At 47.5% G+C, this 22,305-nt stretch overlaps 1 protein-coding gene across 1 annotated transcript in view; it reads left to right on the top strand.

Annotated features, from left to right (window-relative positions):
* LOC138448043 (uncharacterized) overlaps positions 1 to 22,305 on the top strand; it is a 240,784-nt gene that overhangs the window by 156,704 nt on the left and 61,775 nt on the right. Inside the window, exon 3 of the mRNA XM_069604584.1 lies at positions 10,422 to 10,532. Within this exon, the coding sequence (XP_069460685.1) occupies positions 10,422 to 10,532 (111 nt within the window). The remainder of the gene's footprint in view (positions 1 to 10,421; positions 10,533 to 22,305) is intronic.

The raw sequence follows: 22,305 nt of genomic DNA, 5'->3' as shown, positions 1-22,305 counted from the left end.
CGTATTCCTCATCGACCCTCCGAACCTACCCCTCCGTACAGTTCTTACGCTTGTTGCACTTGTACTTCCTTAAGAAGCTTAACATCTGCCGACACAAAAACAACTGATGCGACCATTAACATCGAAAAAACAGAAATTAACCAACGGGCGCGGCTCAAGCCTTTTATACGACGGCTGACGTCGACGCTCGATGGCGGCCTTCGAGGGACCAAGCAACGCGGCCTCGAGCACAGCGCCCTCTGGCGAACATTTTCCGGAAGTAGCAGCATGCTGACAAATATATCTAAGATGAGGAATATGTGGGAGGAACAGCCAGTCGAAAGAACGTTACAGTTGGTAAGTAACTTGTTCATCTCAAGAAGAAATGCTTGTTTCAATTTTTAGTTACCAGTGAAGGTTCCGAGTGACTACATTTTAGCGAATAAGTACTCTGCCATGTTCGACATGCTCTTTTGTCTCTTACTCTTATTCCTGTGATGCATATGATGCCTCCATGGCTTGTTCAAAGGCTCATGCGGGTTGCCTTCTAGTTTACATGTCTACACAGGCTTAACGCAGCATTTCTGAGCCAAAGGCCTAAGCCATGAGGCAATTGTCAGGTCCTATTCAGTAAATGTGAGTACTTTTTGTTTACTTAAATGGGTTTGATAAACGCCTCACTATCCCTACCTTAACAAGGATTTCCCTACCTGCCAAAGTAACTAAAGGAAACGCTCTAACAAAAAGACTCTGACCCCCACACTATTTCATACGACAACTTGACAACATAATTGATGGCAAATCAAATCAAAATAACATTTACATTCAATGTACATCTGCTAACTGTTTTCCTTATAACTTGGAGGAAATCCCCTTCCCCAGATTCAATAGAATTTGTCTCTGCAGTGCAAAAGAGGATAGTTCAGTCTTGCAACAAAAGTTCAAATAATGAAGTTCCTCTTGTTCCACAATATTATCTTACTCTGACTTGAATCAACAGTTCAAAATTGTTTGATCAGTCTTTATCTCTCCACTGGTGGCAGAGAGTTCAACCCAACATCTTTTCCAATAACGAGAATAATTCCACACTTCATCTGTATGAACAAAATGATTCTTGGTCAAGATGATTCCACAACAGTTCGCAATATCTTTTAGTGGTCTTGCCACTTCGTCTTCCTCACCGAATTTAACCACAGGTTAGTACTTCAATTACTTCTTGTTATGTTGTATAAAAAAATGTATAGATCGCAGCAGTCGCCCACGGGCATCATGGCACTGAAAGAGAAAGCATAACAGAAAAGACAGAGAAAAAAGTTGTTTAAAACAAAAACATTTTGACCTGCCGACAAAACATGAAATGATTGTCAATAGCGCAAATAGAGATTGGCAACTTGTTCTATAAGGAGGCGGCCGCCACTGAAAAAAGTGTGACTGATGTGTTTTGGAATAACGAAACCGCAGAACCTGGATGAACATTGTGCTGGCGAAATGAGTACCCAAGAAGGAACATATGGACTAAATTTGTCCTGAAGATATTCTGCCCCTCTGCCATAGAAGGTTTAAGAAGTTAAGCACAATGCATAAGGCCTTGAATTTAACTCTGTCAATGACAGGAAGCCAATACAGGCTTCTTAGGCCAGGAGAAATAGGATCATGGTAGGATAGACCAGAGCATACTCTTGCTGCTGAATTGTGAAGCACCGGGAGACGATGGAGTAGGTGGTAAGGCTGGGCCATGAGGAGGGCATTACAATAATCGAGGTGCTACCACCGGGGCACAGAAATAGACCGGCAGAAAAGGAAGAACTTTCGTCAGGACTTTCAATTTGAAATTACCTGTACGGCAGGCTGAGCTAACATGTGCTTCTCTGGACACAGACACAGAGATTTTTACACCAAAATCTTTGACAATGGTCACGGGAAGTGGAAAAGGCCCTAAAGACAGTGGCCAGAAGGAAGGCGTACATTAAGAGGTAGCTGCTGACAGGCCAACTATCAGAACCTCAGTTTTTTTCTCCATTGAGCTTAAATCGGTTATGGCACATACAACTGCCAACTGACTCAAATTATACAATGCGGATATACAGACTTAGAACAGCTGTTGGCGAATCCCTTACTAATAACGTACTTGTTGTAACAGCTGTACCATTTAATTTTAACTGTGTACAAAGGCAGCAATATCGTATCCTTTGGTCCTGAGTACTGTTTAAACTGCAAAAATAAAGAGATGGATCCAATGTGTAGTGCCAATTGTCTATATTTAGTACAAATTCTCATTCCCTCAAATTGTCCGGATTTGATACATTTTCTCATTCCCTCACTTTGATGCTATTTCTCATTTCATTAAATTGTCTGGATTTGATACAATTCCTTAGTCTCTCCAAATTGTCTAGATTTTATATACTCCTACGTCCCGTCCCCTTTCCTCCATACTTATGGGACATTCCGTCCTGTGGGACGGGACCGGAGCACTTTTGTAAAAAAGCATCACATTTTTCAAAAATGTGTCCTTCTCTCTTTACGCGGGATACTGCACGTGGCCATAACCACGCCCTCCTTAGCTTCGCCCAGCGCATCGCCAACAGTCCTTTTCTCCGCGTGGTTGGGGCTGGACATACTTGCATCTTTGGAAGATTTTTTCCTTCCAGTGTCCTTCTTTCCTGCTCCAGTTTGGCGGTCGCCTAGTAGTCCGTCTATGCGGGTTCATTTAGAATTTTGTTCTTCTTGCAAGCGAAGCTTCGCTAGGACGGATCCCCATCCTTGTTGTTTGGAGTTTTTGGGTCCGGATCATCATTGGGACTCGGTGTTTCAGCGCGCTCCTCCTCCGCATTTTCAGAGTTTTATCGACGAAAAGAAGCAACGCACGGTAAGTTCTTTCATTTTAAGGGTACCCCGACTGGGGGACTCCTTCCCGGGGTCTTCCCGGTCCTGGAGGGGCTTCATAATCTCCATTACCGGGGCTCCTCCTGGGGTGCCTTCCAGGCCTAAAAAAGATACTGGATTCTTCTCTGAGGGCTTCCGTAAGGGGCCTGCCAACACGGGATTACAAAACGAGACGCCTCCTGTAGGTGCTAATCGGCGGCCCAGTTCTACTGAGACGGTGGGTACCATAGCTTGCTTTGAGGTTTCCTTGTCTGGAGCTTCCCAAACAGGCACCGGGGTTTGCCCTGAGGCCTCTATGGAGGCTTTCTGTACCGAACCAAGGTTTGAGGCCCCTCTTGAGGGAGCTGTTACCGGACTCTGTTCTGAGGTTCCTCCTTCAGAGGCTAAGGTGACCGACAGAACTGAGGGATGGAGGATTCCTCAACGTTCCCGTCTTTGCAGTGATACCGGTTCTGTTGAGGTGGCACAGAGTGAGTTAATTCCCCTGTTACCGGCTCTGCCGAGGTTCCTCTTCTAGAGGCTAATTTAGCTAATAGTATGTCTCAGAAACATCCTAGGCCACACAGTACCAGCTCTTCCGAGGTTCCTTGTGTCAAGGCTAAAGTCAAGGCCCCTGACCCGTCTGTGGAGACTCCTGCCTCACTCACACATGTGAACCAGTTCTCCTCAGACGCTGACAAAATGGCGCCTGTTCCTGCGTGAACTACGGTGGCCATTTTGGATTCCACCCTTACACCTACACCATCGGCGTCTGTGCTGGCAGCGTGTTTTCAGGTGAACATCGACTTCCTGGTGCGAATCAGTTTCGTCCAGTTTATGACTGTAATGCTTGGATGCCATTACTGCACACGGTCTTGCTGCCTGCTACATCTGCTCCCTTGATCTATGTTGATCCGACTGTCCTTCTTGGCACCCCTCTCCCTTACAGCCTTGGAGTTACTCCTCTCACGAGCGGCCTCTCCCCACTCCAATGCCTAAGCCTTCGGCGGAGGATGCCTTTTTCAGTAAGTTTCAGAGACTCATGCACTCTGACCCCATGAAGGAATATTTCAGAGGTCTTTTTAGGGAAATCAATCCTCCAGCACCTACTCCTGTGCCGATGGTTCCAGCCGTAGAACCGGTGGTTCTGGCTGCTGTTCCACCTCTACCGGTTGGCCCACCTCCAGCCCTTCCGCCCCTGACCCCCTTTTCTCCGATAGACAAGTCTTCGGCAGAGGCAGATGTGACGGAGGTCGGACGCGTTGGATGACACGCAGTGGGAACAGGATAGCGAAGACCAGCCCCGCCCTGTTAGAGCGTTCCATGACCAGGTTCTGGACATGTCTCGTCTGGATCTACCAGTACCTGAGGCACCCGCTCCCCAAGATGGGGTGCTTTCTGGGGCGTTCACCTTGTCTCCTCAGGAGCATCCCGGCTTGTTCCTCCAGAGGGATGTTATGGCCGAGGTCTGCAAGGTATGTGATAAGCCACACTCTGGACTTCACGTTAACAAGAGGATTGACGCTCGTTATAGGCTTCACACTTCGGAAGAGGTAGCTTTAGCGGCTTGCCCGTTCCCTTCCTCCACAGTGGTGGCGGCTGCCACGCTACAATCCAGACCGGCTTCCGCGTCCTCTTCAGCGGCAGCTCAGGTTCTGGCCAAGGAGGACAAGTTGCTTGATTCCTTGGGGAGAAAGATCTTTGGTAATTAGGCACTGCAGTTGCATCAGGCGAACGCAGAGCTCATCTTAGCGGCAGCAAGTATGAAACTGTGGAAAGGTCTATCTGAATTTGAGGAGTTCATTCCTACAGACAAGATGGATGATTTTAAAGGTGGCTTGTCGGATGCCATGGTTCTGGCGCAGGATATGCTTGAGGCCATGGCTCATCATGTTGAGACCTTGGCTCGGGGCCTTATGCTTGGTGTTGACACCTCTCGTCAGGTTTTGCTTCATGCCCCAAAGTTATCTAAGGAGGTCCAGGATAAGGGTCTGGACGTGCCTTTTGACGGCAAGGAGCTGTTCCATTCTTCAACGGATGTGGAGCTGACTAAGACTAAAAACAGCACTCAAATAGCCAAGTCCCTGTCCGTGTTGGTGAAGCCGCCATTAAAAGCTCAAAAGACGTCATCTCAGCCTTGGTCGTCCTCTGGTTTTCGGGGGTTTCTAGATCGGAGGACATGCAGGGTTGATCCTCCATCTGAAAACTCTCATCGGAAGCAGCAGCAAGGCCGATTTTTCTCTCGGCCCTCTGCCGCCTCCTTCAGGATCAAGCGGTCTCTCCGACGAGAAGTCTGCTAAATGATGTTTTTCGTCGCTCGCACGAGAACCCGGTGGGTGGGCGCATTGCATCTCTCTGGGAGGCATGGCAGACCATCACTGAGGATCGGTGGGTCTTGTCCATTGCTCGGACGGGCTTTCGCTTGACCCCTCCCCCTAGCCCACCCATCAATTCTCCCTTCCAGCAGTCGGGGACGCTCTCCCTCAGAGCTGAAGTCCTGAAGCTCCTGGATCTCAAGGCAGTGGAACCCGTTTCAAGGGGAGGGCTTCTACTCCCGTCTGTTTATGGTGCCCAAACCCAACCAGGCTGGCCTGCGCACCATCTTAGACCTTTTCCAGTTCAACCTTTCTCTTCCCCAAGAGAAATTCAAGATGGTCACACCCGGTCAGATACAGTCCTCTTTCCAGAAGGGCGATTGGCTCAGCATGATGGACCTTCAGGATGCGTATATGCATATCCTCATTTGTAGTACGCATCGGAAATACCTGTGGTTTTCCATGGAGAAGGAGCATTTCCAGTTTCGTGTGCTCCCGTTTGGTCTCAGCTGGGCACCGCGTGTCTTTACGAAGATGTCGGTCATTGCAGCTTTTCTTCGGCTACAGGGTATGTATCTATGTGTATCCGTATTTGGACGACTGGCTGCTGCGTAGTCCTTGGCCACTGAAAGCCTTAAGCAACCTTCAGTCGCTCCTCAAGCTCCTGTTCCACCTTGGGCTGTCGGTGAACTGGCGTAAATCCTCCATGACAGTCTCGCAGGACTTTATTTTCCTGGGTTTTCGTTGGAACATGATAAATTGCAGAGTATACTTGACTGGGGACAAAATGGTGGATCTGTTGGCCACGTGTCGGGTGTTTATGCAGGCGGAGAGCATATTGGCCTGGTGGTTACAGAGGCTTCTGAGCCTCATGGCTTCGTGCGTGCTGGCTCTCCCTCTTGCTCGCCTCAAGATGAGGTGGACGCAGATGGCTCTTCAGAGCGCATGGCTTCAAGCAGTGGATCCACATTCCAATATGGTGGTTCCACCGTTCATGAGGACGGACCTCTTGTGGTTCTTTCCATGACCCTTGCCCACTATTGACTGTCGCAACGGATTCCTCCCTTCTGGGTTGGGGTGCGACGTTGGATCTTCTTCAGATTTTCTGTCTTTGGTCGCCACAGGACAGACAGCTTCATATAAATTATCTGGAGCTCCTGGTGATATTCCTGGTGCTGAAAGGTGACGGTACGCAAAGCCATGCGTTTGCTAGGGATGATGGCGTCATGCATATACTTGGTTCCCCATGCGTGGCTGTGCATGCGTCCCAACAGCCAGTGGTGTCAGGCCAGCGGACAATGGGAAGATCTGGTAGTTGTCTCGCCAGCCCTTGTTCTCTATCTGCAGTGGTGGTCAAGGTAAAACCTTCTGAAGGTGGAAAACCTCTACCACCTCGGCAGTAGAAGCCACTCTCACGACAGACGCATCTCTCACGGGTTGGGGAGGCTCACCTGCTTCAGCAGACAGCGCATGGCGTGTGGTCCCCACAAGTAGCATCCAACCACATAAACTTACTGGAGCTATTAGCAGTGTTCAACGCATTAAAGGCTTTTCAGGTGCAACTACAAGAGAAGACAGTGCTGATTCTAACAGACAGCACTTCAGCCATGTATTACCTGAACAAACAGGGGGGGTGCACACTCTCCAGGGCTATCCAAGCTGTCCCAAAACATTTGAATATGGGCTCTCAAACACAAGATGTTTCTGTTGTCCCTGTTCCAGGGGAACTAATTCTTCTGGCAGACGTGCTCAGCAGAGATTTCCCTCTACCCATAGACTACGAATGGCGTCTGCACGAAGACATTGTGTCCAACGTTTTCGCAGAATGGGGCTTAACAGAGATCGACCTGGGGAACGGTCTCTGGATAACCTGGTCAGGGAAATTTGTCCAGGCTTCCCCCCCACCCCCCCCGACTCCTCTTCTCAACAAGATAGTGCACAAGATGCACCAGGAACCAGTCACCTTGATACTGGTGGCCCCTATGTGGGCCTGCCAACTCTGGTTAAGTCATCTGATGGAAATGTCCCTCTCCCCACCAGTAAAACTACCCTGCCCATACAACATGTTGTCGCAGGACAGGGGGGAGACCCTACACCCATGCCCACAAACTCTGAATTTAGCAGCCTGGCTTCTGAGGTCATAGAGTTTGAACACTTATAGCTCCCTCAGAGGTGCATGGGAAGCTAGGAAACCTAACACCCATTATTGCTATGCCAGCAAATGGAAACGTTTTGTTATCTGGTGTAATACCAAGGGCGTCAATCCTATCGATTGCTCACCAACACACATTGTGCTATACCTAACCCATTTGTAGGACACAGGGTTGGTCTTCAATTCCCTGAAGGTTCATCTGGCTTTTCTTTCAGCCTACACCACGTCACAGCAAAAGGTGTCATGGTGGTAGATACCGGTAATTAAGGCTTTTATGGAAGGGGTTAAAAGAATTTATCCTCCCATTTCTCACCCAGCTCCTGGATGGGATCTTTTAACCAAGCTCATGGGATCTCCCTTTGAGCCAATACATAAAGCAAGTCTAAAAGACATTACTTATAAAACGGCTGTCCTATTGGCTATCACTTCTATCAGAAGGGTTAGTAACTACAGACCCTTTCTGTTCCAGACCCCTTTGTTACAGTCCACAGGGATAAGGTAGTTCTGCGCACTCATCCCAGATTCGCACCTACATTAATCTTGAAGTTCCATGTGAACCAATCGATTGAACTACCTTCCTTTTTCCAGAATCCCACTATCATGGCCGAAAGAAGCCTACAGACACTAGATGTGTACAAGGCAGTCATGTTCTACCTGGAAAGAACGAAACCACTGAGGAAAACAAACCAATTTTTCCTTTGAGTGGCAGCTGGTAGAGAAGGGGATCCTGTCTCTAAATCTGCTATCTCAAGGTGGATTGTCAAATGCATCCCACTATGTTACGCTCTTGCTAAGAGAGAATTGCCCTTCAAGCCTAGAGCACACACTACTCTGGGCACTGGGGCTTCCATGGCATTCATTGCAAATTTTCCCCTAGAGTCCATTTGCAAAGCGGCAACCTGGAGTTCTGTACACACCTTTACAAAACACTATTGCCTAGACACTCATTCTAGGTCTGATTCTCCGGTGGGACAAGCAGTACTAAGACATCCTTTCTCTATTGTTCCTTCTCACAACCCACCTCGAACTCCGGGTACTGCTTGCTAGTTTAATATGCACAGCATGTGATTCTAAGCAGATTAACAAGCATCAGAAGACATGCATTACTTACCGTAATAGCATTTCTGATGATTGTATCTGCTTAGATTCACTTGCGTCCTCCCTCCCTCCACGCTCGGGGTGGAAGGAATATAGACGTCTTACTACTTCTCTCTTCTTCATGTACTCACTCACAATAGGCTTGGTCTCCCTCATGGCAGAAAAATACAATCGGAGGGACATCGGCGCGTGAGGGATTTTGGGTACACTACACGTCATGATAGGGATAGTTTTACAAACACGCCTATGCCGACGTCCCCTTTCGGTCCCCGAAAGACCAGATGCAATACTCTGCGGTTACCACTGGATGTCAGACCATATGCACAGCATGTGAATCTAAGCACGTGCAATCATCAGAAATGCTATTACGGTAAGTTACCTATGTGGCACAGCGCCACACAGTGCTGTGAAAGGAAGCCCACCTTACAGGGGTACCCCTTTAATTATTCGGGACCCCTAATGCTCACACCAGATTAAAGTTCACCCCTCTAGGGAATTAAGGCCAATAGTCTTTATCTTGCAAGGATAACAAGTTTAATCTTTACAGAAAATGAGGATGGGGGCAATGAACTCTGTTCCCTGAACGGCATTCTGTCCCTCACAGTTCCAAGCGCCTGCAGACTGGTGCCAGGCAGGGAGCTTAAATACTCTTGATGTGGTCACTGGATACTTGCCTGGCTCGTCCAAAACTGTCCTTCCCTTACAAGGGATGTTGCAGTCTTCCTTTCTGCATGGCCGGGTTTCCGTTTAGAGCAAACTACTTAGCATACTGCTAGCCTATACAAGAATACATTGTAGCTCCTGTTTATCATTGTTTTGCTATAATATAAACATTTATATATAAACACATTTTCCCGTCATACTTCACTCAATATACTCATATTTTATCTGGTCCAGTAATTCCCCTTAAAACCTTATTTTCCCATAATGTTGAATGTTGTGCATTGAGCATATACACTTCCCTATTTTTAGTATAAATGATCTCTTGATGGATAAGAAACAGCTGCTCAGCCACTTCAGGTGCTCTGCCACAGCTAGCGAACACCGCGGCAATGCCTGTAGTGTGTTTTTAGCACAGGCTGCATTCCTTTTGGCAAGGAGCCTACTTATTTCGTGCGTTATAATTTTAGAACTACATAGAATAGCATTTACAAGTGTATTCAACTATTAGTTATTTACACCCTATATTTAAATACTAACTACATTCATTCAGTGGCCACCCTCCCCCCTGGACTCTTGTAGTTCTTATAAATAGTTAAAAGAAGACTTGCCTCATTCTAAAATGCTTGTGGGGGGTGCAGGAAGGCGCTAGCACCTTCCCAGCAGCTGTCATCCAGGCAGTCCATCTTCAGTGTTGCAGACATCGGGCCACGCTGCAAAGATAAGTTTATTTCTTTAAAACCAATAAAAAAATTAGCTCCTCTGTAGGGAACTGCACACGTGAAAATGGCAATATTAAACGAGGCAGCGGGCTGTCCCTGCCGGTAACGGCACCACTGCCCACACGGCCCACGTTAAGGGACCCTTTCTGCGCTCAGGCCTTTACATTGGGCGGTGTGCCACTGCCTCGTTTAATATCACCTCAGTATTCGATGTAGAGCAAGGAAAAACCAACGGGGTAATTATGTATGGTGTCCTAAAATATTCCCTATACCTCCATGCAACCACAGGCTCAACTAAGACATTGCATCGAACACTCAATTCCAAAAAGGTTAACTAAAAGGAGGTACAACAATAGGTTGGTGTTTAGTGCTTTACCAGATGTAGAAAAGAGCCACTGAGATGGAAATACTGATGTGTCATGTGGAATTTACAGCTGTTTGCATACTCAGTAAAACCTTACTTGTGTGCGGCCACCATCCCAGATAAATTGCAAAAGTAGTTCCTCTGAAACCCAAAGGGAAAAACATGCAATCAGTCGATTTGCAAAAATCTGTTGCATCTGACCTTTCCACTCTATAACGACATAGCACATAGCTCTGTAAATTAAGTGTATCTTTTTCTTTGAATAACAGGTCCTATTATTGTCAGCACTGTATTTGCATTAAGGGTCAAAGCAAATGAAGATTTATATCTTTTGGATAACGAGGCCTGTGGGAGAAGACTCTGCGTTCACAATTGCTCAAGTGAGTGAGAAATGTGACAGACATTCATGGCTGTAAATGTTGTATTGTGTGTCCCCTCAAATATGTCCAGAAACACTGACCTGTATCACTGATGTTGTGCTTACCTACATGAAACATGATCCAGGACCTAGCTAACTGTGCATAACAATCATGTGCAAGGGACAGCTGCATTAACAACATGCCAGAACATTGAATTTTCTCCTTATGTGTGTCCAAGTCCCATTCAGCACCCCTGCATTTGGGCTTGGCAGGGCTCTGGACATCATGGCCCTCCAACCACTAAAAATACATTTTATCTGGGAAGTAAATGGGGGATTCCCCAGGGGCCTTCCTCACATACTAGGTCGTCCTGCTTGCCATCACCAAAGGCAGTTGTTAATAACAGCCCCCAGCATGAAGCGAAAACAAGCAACGGTCCCAATTCTCTATGGAGCCTATATTCCCAATGTAAATGTTTTTCCCACTCCCTTCAAACCTGTTTAGGAAACACAGCTGTTACTGCTTGCTGGATCTTCACTCGTGAGCACAGCACACTCTCCTGTGCTGCTCCCGGTTCAGACATGTTCATGCTGGCTCTGGTAGCAAGTTGCTTGGCTCCTGCACAGAGCTGCTGGCGTGATGCAGTCCCACATCAAAGAGCCGCAGGACTACATTCCGGTTTTGTACTACTTCAAAATGGAATAGCAGCTCTTTAAGCCCCCAACCACCACCAAACACTTGCTCGCCACTTAGGACCAATTACTTTCTGGGGCAGATTATTTAACCACAGCTGGAAACCCTTATTGAGATGGAGGGCACACATGAGTGTGAAGGGGTAGCAAGTTGGAATAAACAATCCTATTCGGGGAGGGAAAGGTAACTGATGACTAACAAAATAAAACCTTCTATGAATAATCAGGCTAATAAGTGGTGCTATTCTGGAGATAACTGCTCTGCAGCAGGGCTCACTAAACTAGGACGTATATTTGGAGAAGGAGTGTAAGGTGGAAAGTCGGAAGGGAGGAGGGAAGAAGCTGCCCAGTAGAGGTTTGGTTGGAAGAACCTTAACCGACCTCTTCGCCACTTATGTTTGTGGCTCCAAAAGAGTTTGGCTTTTACCTAAAAGCATACCAAGAAGAAGATACTTACTTGATACAGGTAGGTGACCATGACAGAGGCAAATGCAAATCTGAAGAGAACCGTAGGTACTTGAAGGCAGCCCCTGGCAGGAGAGGGCAGATGTGGATGCCTGACAACTACCATGTGCAAGGGAGAAGTACTTGCTGGTAAGTGATTGCTAAGAAGTAAGTAGGGTGCTATGGCCCTAGAAAGACCAAGAAACAAACCGGGCGCTATAGCTTTAGGATTGCCAAAGAAGCAAGCTGCGTGCTATATCGCTAGGAACTGAGACTGTTAAGTATCTTTTGTTATGGAGTACTGGGGAAAATAATTATTCTCATTGTTGGGCCAGTGATGAACCTGAATGGTCGGATCTTTTTGCACTGTGTGGATTTTGGAGACTTCAGGCGTTTCCCCACAGCATGAAGCCCTATCTGAAAGGAGTACAAGGAATATTTCCTAGAGGCCTCCAATACCCCCCAAAATATATCATAGCGCCCCTATCTACTGCGCCAACCTTCCATGGGGAAAAGCCGACCAACATTCCATCACCTACCCTAGGGCAAGCTGAGTTAGGCACAGCTTTAGGCCACCAGCCAAACACCATTTAATGCTTCAAATCTGCAAACTTCCAGCTGGACACGCCACTAGTTGATGCCTTATCGCTCCCCCTCTCCCTGTTCTGCCCAGAAATATTGGGCTCCTGCAGCAGATCCATGTGCAACTAGAACACCCCTGCCTGACGGCGACATGGCAGCTGGACCTTTTCAAGGTATGGTCACCTCCGCTGAACCGTTTAGTGACTAAAACCACAGAGCCTAGATCGAGGGAGGCAAAATAAGTGAAGGCTATATCTCAAACAGTGGTGAAGAGGACACAGAGGACAGTAAAAAGCCTGAGACACTGCTCGAAGCAACAGAGCGAAGAAGTAAAGCCCCCACCCCCTTTGCTTCCAGCATTTCTTATTCCATTGTCTGACTGTATACTAATGCCAAATGTGTACTTTTTAAACTGAATCTTTTAACCTCTGCAATCACTTAGTGAAACTATCTTTCAAATATGCTGTCACACCCTGGATACAATAGACCAATCCGGACACAGGGAACAGTGCAACCCCTTTATTTTTCTTTGTGGGAAGGGCTGGACACCGATTTCTACAGGGTACAGGTAATGTAAAGTAAAAACTAGGTCAAATGCTCTTTGGTTGTCATTGTCGGGGAGGAGGACTAACACAACTTAGTGCAGGGGGGCATTCTAAGACAACCCAAGGTCCTAGCCCAATATCCACTTCTCTACTCTTACAGGTGTAACAACAATGAGATATTGCTGTAAGTGTCCTTCAGTTCACACAGTCTCTGGGTATGTAAAGCCTGCTGGCATGCTTATTGCCTGGCTTTGCCAGTTTCCCCAGAGGACCAATCGCCCCCATATACATTAATCTGCAGACTCCTACTGGAGAAAGAACCTCTAATTCCCCCTGTCCCCCCTGCTTTCACTAGTGGATGCTTTCATCAATGTGCAGCAGGATATTCTCCCCATGGCCTGGTGCCTTTTCAGGCTGAAGTTTTTCTTAATTGGTAACCAGGGCCCTTATGTGTCCTTCGGGACCCTGGCCTGCCACACCCAATTGCCTCAGCCTCTGCCTATACATAGCACTTGCCTTGGCACTTACTGGCCTTCCCCATTGTAGGCCTGCACTTACCCATCTATTTTTACAGATGAAAGTTCCCTAGCACTTCATACACTGGGCACTTACACCTGCTGCTCACTCACTAGCACTTAACGCCTTCTCCCTCTTCCCCTATCCCTCCCTGCACTTACACGCTCTGAATGCTCACAAGGCCTAGTAGGTTCGCTATATCCCCCAGTATATTAATTGTGTTCCATCCCATTTACCTCCCTGCTGCCCTGTGGGCACTTTGAAACACAATTTACTTGTATAAGCGCCTAACAAATGCACAGTAAAATACAAACAAAAATAAACCACTAGGCAAGGGTCATACTCCTGAGTTTAATTCTATCCTGGACGTGCTTTTCAGTTCTCCAGTTCCCTCCTGGCTCCATCTGAGCAAGTTGCAGTATGGAGTATTATGTTCTTGTGATCTCAGAGTTCCCCAGTTGAGTAGGGGCTATAATCAGCAGCATATTAGGTCAATCTCTTCTCATAATGGCTTCTGTCTCATGTCAGAGTCTGGTTTAAATATCCCACTGCATGTTCCTTGCACCAAGCATTCTCTGATCTCTAATCTCTCTTAGGAACATGGCTGTCTGCCTCAGCCACCTTTTTACTCTTCCTACTCCTGCTACTCTCTGTGAAAACACCAACTTTCTGGAACACAGTCCTAACTCCTGCTGGTGGCTCCTTGTGTACCGTGTTGCTGGATTCAAGCATTTTCCGGCCAGGGATTAGTTGGGTCCTTTCCTTATTTACTCTGACACAGGATTGGCTGCCTCCTTAGGCCTCTACATGTATTTCCCCTTTCCTTCTCATCACATACAGTTTTCATTCTCTCGGATTGTTTGATGGGTGGCATATCCACCAGTGTGGCTAAAAGATACTGAAGCTAGAATTTTATAATCTGAAAAATGTGTTGTGGTGTACAAGCTGACACATGGTTCAGCTCTTTGTACTGCTAGTTACTGACTTCATCCACGGTGCACTCTAACACAATGCACGCATGTCAACCGCTCACTGCCTTATGCGTGTGAATACTTACTGGTTTCTGCCTCCATATTTACAATTCCTCCTGCTCCGTGATCAGATCTACGTACTGCGCAAGGGGTGTGCAGGAGACTCAGCCAGTACAATGTTTCAAGGGAAAACACACCCTTGTATGGATGTGCTATGATTTTCTGTCCCCTGACCCTCCACCATTCATGTTTCTCTACTGCTTCTGCAGGCTGTGGGGCCTAAGGAGGGAGACTACAGCACAGGGCCCCAGCTGATTTTAGCTAGCGTGGTTCCAACTTGCAGAGTCCTTTCCCCGTGTGGCAGTGAATACTTCATTTCAATGGTTCTTGTCACCTTTCCTGGGAAGAGGATTGTGCAGATACATGTGACTGTCTGTCACAGGATTCTGATCACGTGTCTTTGTTTCTGTTTCAATCTCCTCTTGTAGACCATTTCTCACGCAGGCATCTTTGTGAAGGGTGAAATGTAAAGGGGTTATTTAGCTTATCTGCCCATTAAAAGCCTGCTGGGTGATTGATGAGCAATATTCCAATTTGTATTTTCTCATGTGCTGTTTTGCGACCATGGGTGGATCTCGAAATGCCCTGTCTCTAAATACAAATGGTCACCCAGACCCTCATTGTTTACCCATGTTAATTTTAATTCCAATACTGTAGGGGTCCCTGTGGGAGCTGATCTGGAGTCATAAGGTGAAGGAGGGGAGAATGTTGAAAGAGAAAGTGAAAAGAAGTCAAAGTAGAAGGTGCTTGGTAAAGCCATATGTTCTTGAGGAGGTTCCTGTCTTGGCAGAATAACAGCAAGCAAGGTTGGGCCAGACATCCTACAAAGGGTGTTAAGAAGAGTCACCAGAAGGCCAACGTTGACATGATTTTATCCCCTCTACAACCAGAGCCTTTCCTTCACCCTAAAGGGACTGTGCAACCCCCCACCCCCCTCACCACCCAGTTTAGGGGTTGTGGTAGGTATAGAGGTAGGGAAAATCACATGCCCTATAACTGAGCATTAAAATGATTGACCATAAAACCCTCAACTGGGCTAGCAATCCTCACTCGTCTACAGAGGACTGTTTACGAATGTCATTAAGTGTATTGAGGGACTACTGTAAAACCTCTTACCCATTCATTATAACACATGCACAATGTACTGTAAGAAAAAGTACTACAATTTAAATAGATGCCCCACACTTAGTCTACATGCACATATGTTCATGAGAACATTTTCAATTCAGACCACTCAATGAATGCTCTCACACTCTCCTGAAAAGTTATTTTCTTTTTATTAGAAGAAAGTAGTAATACAAAATCAAAGCAATTATCACTGTGATTATACAGAACATACTCGATATAATACATGTTCTTAATGAAACCACTTCACCCTGATGTCAAAATCTGCAGAAGCCTCCCCCTGTGTCTCCTCACCTGTGACCTCCGGTGTAAGGGTTAGGTTAGACTCTGTCTCTTCTTCTTTCCTTTCTGCGTACTTCTTCCCCTTCCTTCGTTCGTAGAGAAAAGGACGCTCTCCACCCGAGGCCACCTTGACAATGATTTGAGAATCGTCAGGCGGACCCAAGGGAGCTCGCCCCCAAATTCAGGGAAAAAGCCTGGTAAGGCGCAAAAAATCCTGAGCGGAATCAACATGCAGATGTAGATCTTGCTTCGGAGGAAAGATCCAAATCCTTAACCGGAGTATGCAGTGGACCCAGGTCAGCTACGGTGTAATGGCGTACTAGCTGTACCTCCTGGAAGAGGCACGATCCTGAGAACTTGGAGTCCAAATTGGTTCTGAAGGTAGGACAGCCACCTATGCAGGTAAGATAGAGAGAGCTGGAGAGTGATGGCTAACAAAAAAAAGGGGGAACGATAGGAAAGTAAGAGAGAAATAAAAAGGCAAAGTTGGCAAGGTGCAAGAGAGGGGAAAGGAAGCGCTGACGTGCGAGGCAGGCTATCAGCGAAGGGGGAAAAGAGAGAAGGAAGGCAAACCCGGTACAAGGAAGGACGCGACCGTGAAAAGAAAAAAGGAATTAGAGTAAATCGTCTTGGCCGTCACGGGGAAAGGCAAACAAAGGCAAGGAAGATGTACAGTAAGGTAAGAGGGCTGAGAGCGTAGGAAACGGAGCAAAACCCACACGGAGAGAGCACCGAGCGGTCCGACGCGGGCAGTTCGAAAGAGTTGCAGCGCGTCTGGCAAGGGGGCGTGTCGGCCTATGTAAACAAAAGGCACATGAAACACTAGTACGCTGGTACTGATTCCGCGGTGGCTTAATGAAGCCGCCATTTGTTCCATACTTTCCACGGTTGAACCGTGACAGCATGCCCCCTCTTCAGTAAACTACCACCGGGTTTACCCGGGTGGAGGTGATGAAAGCGCCTGAGTAACCTGGGGGCGTGAATATGCCTTCTGGGTTCCCACGTGCGTTCCTCCACAGGATAACCTTTCCAATGCACTAAATATTGGAGGGTTCCATGCTTGTATCAGGAGTCTACAAGCCTTTCCACCTCGTATTCATCTGGAGGCGGGTTCTTGAAGGGTAGAGGTCGTACCTTCTTGCGGCCGTAAGTGTCTGGCTTGAAGGCCTTTAATAACGAGGTGTGAAATACCGGATGTATCCTGTTAAGACTAGGAGGTAACTTTAAACGAAAGGCCACAGGGTTGATTTGGGATTCGATGAGATACGGACCTATGTACCGGGCAGTGAATTTCCCAGCATGAGTCCACCTAGGAAGAAACTTAGTGGACAACCACACCTTTGTACCTGGAGTCCAGCCGGGGTTAGGTAACCTCTTGCGGTCTGCCTGTTTCTTGTATTGGGATTGGCTGGCTTCAAGTTGTAGCTTGGCGTCTCTCTGTATGCATCGTAGGTCTTCCAAGTGTGTATCCACAGAAGGTACGATGGTGGGAGGCAATCCAAAGAAAGGAATGTGTCTGGGATGATACCCATAGGTGAACAGAAATGGACTGACCCCAATAGCGGAATGTCTTGAGTTATTATATGCAAACTCAGCCATAGAGAGGAATGACGCCCATCTCTCTTGTTCTTGGCTACAAAAGCAGCGGAGATACTGTTCTAAGGTGGCATTAAGTCGTTCTGTAAGGCCGTTGCTCTGGGGGTGGTAGCCCGAGGAGAGGGCGTGCTTAATGCCCAATGATTTACACATTGCAGACCAAAACCTTGAGGTAAATTGTGTCCCTCTGTCAGAAATGAAACTCTTGGGTAAACCATGTAGTCTGACAACATCCTTCAAGAGGACAGCTGCTGCTTCAGGAGCAGAAGGAAGGCTTGAGAGCGGGGAAAAGTGTGCCAACTTACTCAACGAGTCCACTGTGACCATAATCGTGGTGTAGCCCAAAGATGGCGGTAAATCGACTATAAAGTCAGTCGAGTTAAGTTCCCAGGGCTGGGATGGTAACGGTTCTTGTTGAAGTAGGCCTAAAGGTTTGGATGCTGAATATTTATTGGAAGCACATACTGGGCAACTAGCCACGTATTCCTTAACATCCTGATGCATGTTTGGCCACCAGAATTGTCTAGACAAAAGGTCTAAGGTAGCGATACGGCCCTTGTGTCCCGCAGATGGCAGATCGTGACACCAAGACATTGCTTGTATCTGCAGGTCTCTTGCGGGTAGGTACAGCCTACCTTGTGGAAAGTAGAACGGTCCTCTCCTTTCCAGGTCCGTTCGTCGTAAAATTGGATCAGTCGTTACCTTAGTTGCTTGTTCCACTTCCTGCAAAAAGGAATTAACAACACCAATGAATCTTTTTCCTGATAAAATGTGGTCTACCTTCGGCTGACCCCTAGTCTTATCTTCTTCTTCAAGACTTCGGGATAAAGTGTCAGCCAATACGTTCTCCTTCCCTGGCAGGTAGGTGATTTCAAAATCATATTGCGAAAAAAAATAAGCCCAACGAGCATGTCTGGAATTGCGACACTCCATTTGTTGCAGCACTCGTAAATTACGATGATCCGTGCGTACTTGAAAGGGATGAGTGGATCCTTGAAGTAGGTGTCTCCATTCGATACAAGCTTGACGAATGGCCAAAAGCTCTTTCTCTAACACAGAATAATTCACTTCACTAGGAGTGAGAGTTCGAGAATAGTACGCCACTGGATGCTCCTCGCCATCCTCTCCTTCTTGTAACAGTGCCGCTCCTATTGCTCCTCCGGAGGCATCAGTCTCAACTATAAATGGTAAGGATTGATTAGGTTGGGTCAAAATTGGAGCCGTGGTAAAAGATGCCTTGAGCTGTTGAAAGGCTTGATCAGCCTCCTGACCCCATTCAAACCTTCTTCCCTTCTTTAGCAACAGAGTAATGGGTAGGACCTTGTCGGAGAAGTTGGGAATAAATCTTCTATAAAAGTTAGCGAGACCTAAGAACCGTTGGATGTCCTTCACGGTCTTTGGAACAGGCCATTGCAGCACTGCCTTAACCTTTCCTGGGTCCATCTGTACCCCTTCCTGGGAGAGGATAAAGCCCAAATAAGAGATAGAAGATACTTCGAAGATACACTTCTCGGGTTTCACCAACAACTGATGGTCCCATAATCTTTGTAATGCTTCCGTGACATGTCTTTTGTGTTCAGCCGGATTGGAGGAGAAGATCAAAATATCATCCAAGTATACCACTACTGAAGAAAACAGCAAGTCCGAGAATATCTTGTCAACAAAACGTTGAAATATTGCTGGGGCATTAACCAACCCAAAAGGCATCACTCTATACTCAAAGTGCCCTAGTGGAGTGCGGAAGGCCGTCTTCCATTCATCGCCCTCTCGGATTCTCAGCAGATGATATGCCCCGCGTAGATCAAGTTTAGTAAAGATCCTGGCTCCCTTAACTGCCTCCAACACCTCCTTTATTAAGGGCATGGGATAGCGGTCTCGGATGGTCATGCTATTGAGACCACGGTAGTCAATACAAGGCCTCAACTCAGTGGTTCCCTTCTTGGGTATAAAAAACATGGATGCCCCCGCCGAGGAATGGGATTCTTGAATAAATCCATTTTGTAGATTGGCATCAAGATACTCCCTGAGCGCTCTTCTTTCTGGGAGAGACATTGGATACATACGGCCAAACAGTACTGAAGCTCCCGGTCTCAGATCAATATTGCAGTCTTCTGACCGGTGAGGAGGCAAGGAACGAGGTAATCCATCTTCAAAAATGTCTATAAACTGATGGTAATAAGGGGGAATCGACTGCACCACTGTGGTTGATACGGGCATAGAGAGGCTAGTTGCAAAAGCTGGGTGAGCCAAGGGGAGACAATGCTGCGTACAATAAGTGGAAGCGAAGTGGATGGTATTGGCTGACCAATCAATCAGGGGATTGTTGCGACGTAATCACGGGATTCCCTATATCACGGGAAAATGAGCTGCCCTGATGATGTCGAAAGAGAGTTGTTCTTGATGTTGCAAAAGAGACATTTGACCAATATCGGTCTCTTGTGAAACGGGTCCAGAGGATAGCGGGTTGCCATCTACCCCTTCCACAGGGATGGGGTTTTCTTTGAACAGCAAAGGAATTTGGTGTTCCAAGGCCCAATGAGTGTCCATGAAGTTACCGGCGGCCCGCAGTCTAGCATAGCGAGTGTCTCAATCGGAGGGCCGGCTCCGAAGATCAAAGTGATCGAAAAAACCATTAGGCGATGGCCGTCGGTAGGTACGTTCTCTTGGCTATCTCGGCAGGGACTAGTCCTTCCCGCCCGGATCCTTTCCCTGCTCAGGACCGGGGAAATCCGTTTCCCGACCGTCTGGGCGGAACTTTGGTACAATTTCGAAGCAGGTGTTTAGAGGATCCGCAGTACATGCAGAGCCCCAGATTTTTGCGGCGTTGTCGTTCATCCGGAGTTAAAGGACCTCTTGCGGCCCCAATTTGCATGGGTTCTTCCGGTTGAGTCTTCCCAGAAGGGCTCATGGGTGTCGTTCTGGAGGGAAACTGAATCTTGGTCTTTCGTCTTTCCTGTCTTCTCTCCTGCAAGCGGTATTCTAACTGAAGGGTAAGCGTAACCAGGTCTCTGAAGGAATCAGGTCGGGCCATTCTTGCAAGTTCATCCTTCAATTCTTCATGTAAACCACGGCGAAATAGGGTCTGTTGAGCCGAATCTGGCCAGGCTGCTTCAGTAGCCAATCTACTGAATGAGGAGGCATAGGTTTGGACATCCTGTGACCCCTGTCTGATATCAAGGAGTGCCTCATAGGCAGAATATTGGACTTCTGCTCGCCCGAACCTGGATCTTAGAAGTTGAGTGAATTGGGAATAGTCATTAATGGCTGGGTCTTCTTGAGTGATTAGAGGAGTAGCCCAAGCCAGGGCATTTCCAGTCAAGTTAGTGATTATGAACCCCACCCTGGATCGGTCGGATTCATAAGCCTTGGGGCGAAAGGTAAAATACACTGTGCAAGCATCCAAAAACTCCTTCAATGTCTTGGGATCTCCTTCATACTTCCCAAAAGAGAACACGAGGGGGGGCAGATCGCCACGAGTCTCTTCCCTGACGGTTATTTGCTGTTTTAGGGTTTGATTCTCGGCGCGTAGATTCTGGACTTCTGCCTGAAGACCTTGGATGGCGTTGACCATCTCTTGAAATTGTTCAAGGGACGCCATGGGTTTTAAAGGGCGCTGCAAGGTGTCAAAATCTGCAGAAGCCTCCCCCTGTGTCTCCTCACCTGTGACCTCCGGTGTAAGGGTTAGGTTAGACTCTCTGTCTCTTCTTCTTTCCTTTCTGCGTACTTCTTCACCTTTTTCCGCCTTCTTCCCCTTCCTTCGTTCGTAGAGAAAAGGACGCTCTCCACCCGAGGCCACCTTGACAATGATTTGAGAATCGTCAGGCGGACCCAAGGGAGCTCGCCCCCAAATTCAGGGAAAAAGCCTTGTAAGGCGCAAAAAACCCTGAGCGGAATCAACATGCAGATGTAGATCTTGCTTCGGAGGAAAGATCCAAATCCTTAACCGGAGTATGCAGTGGACCCAGGTCAGCTACGGTGTAATGGCGTACTAGCTGTACCTCCTGGAAGAGGCACGATCCTGAGAACTCGGAGTCCAAATTGGTTCTGAAGGTAGGACAGCCACCTATGCAGGTAAGATAGAGAGAGCTGGAGAGTGATGGCTAACAAAAAAAAGGGGGAACGATAGGAAAGTAAGAGAGAAATAAAAAGGCGAAGTTGGCAAGGTGCAAGAGAGGGGGAAGGAAGCGCTGACGTGCGAGGCAGGCTATCAGCGAAGGGGGAAAAGAGAGAAGGAAGGCAAACACGGTACGCGGAAGGACGCGACCGTGAAAAGAAAAAAGGAATTAGAGTAAATCGTCTTGGCCGTCACGGGGAAAGGCAAACAAAGGCAAGGAAGATGTACGGTAAGGTAAGAGGTCTGAAAGCGTAGGAAACGGAGCAAAAACCACACGGAGAGAGCACCGAGCGGTCCGACGCGGGCAGTTCGAAAGAGTTGCAGCGCGTCTGGCAAGGGGGCGTGTCGGCCTATGTAAACAAAAGGCACATGAAGCACTAGTACGCTGGTACTGATTCCGCGGTGGCTTAATGAAGCCGCCATTTGTTCCATACTTTCCACGGTTGAACCGTGACACCTGAGCAGAACACTGCCAACAACCCCATTTAGAAAAAATAATCGGTGAAAAAGACATTGTACAAATGTGCATGAGGAAAGTGCACACGATGATGCTGAAATCAACTAAAACAATGAACCGTGGTATGCTCTTGTTTCGGGTTCAGCCCATTGTTGGCTGTGGACCCTGCATATACTCTTGGCTGTGGGCATGCCAATAATCACTTCGAATGGATTGTGTCCTCCAACGTATTCCTCATCTTAGATGTATTCCATCCAGCTTTAGCTGCTTCGGAAATTTTTTCTCGGCGGAGGGCGCCGTGCGTCGATGTCATCGAGTCGATGGTCCCTCGAAGTCCTCCGTCGAGGGTGATGTCATCGGGTATAGACGTAGCGTGCAGGGCGCCTGTCGGCCACAGTTCCGTTTTTCCG

Source organism: Ambystoma mexicanum, chromosome 3q, assembly GCF_040938575.1.
Source record: "Ambystoma mexicanum isolate Mex_15411 chromosome 3q, UKY_AmexF1_1, whole genome shotgun sequence".
NCBI classification, from domain to species: domain Eukaryota; kingdom Metazoa; phylum Chordata; class Amphibia; order Caudata; family Ambystomatidae; genus Ambystoma; species Ambystoma mexicanum.
This window is presented reverse-complemented; position numbering and strand designations above follow the sequence as displayed.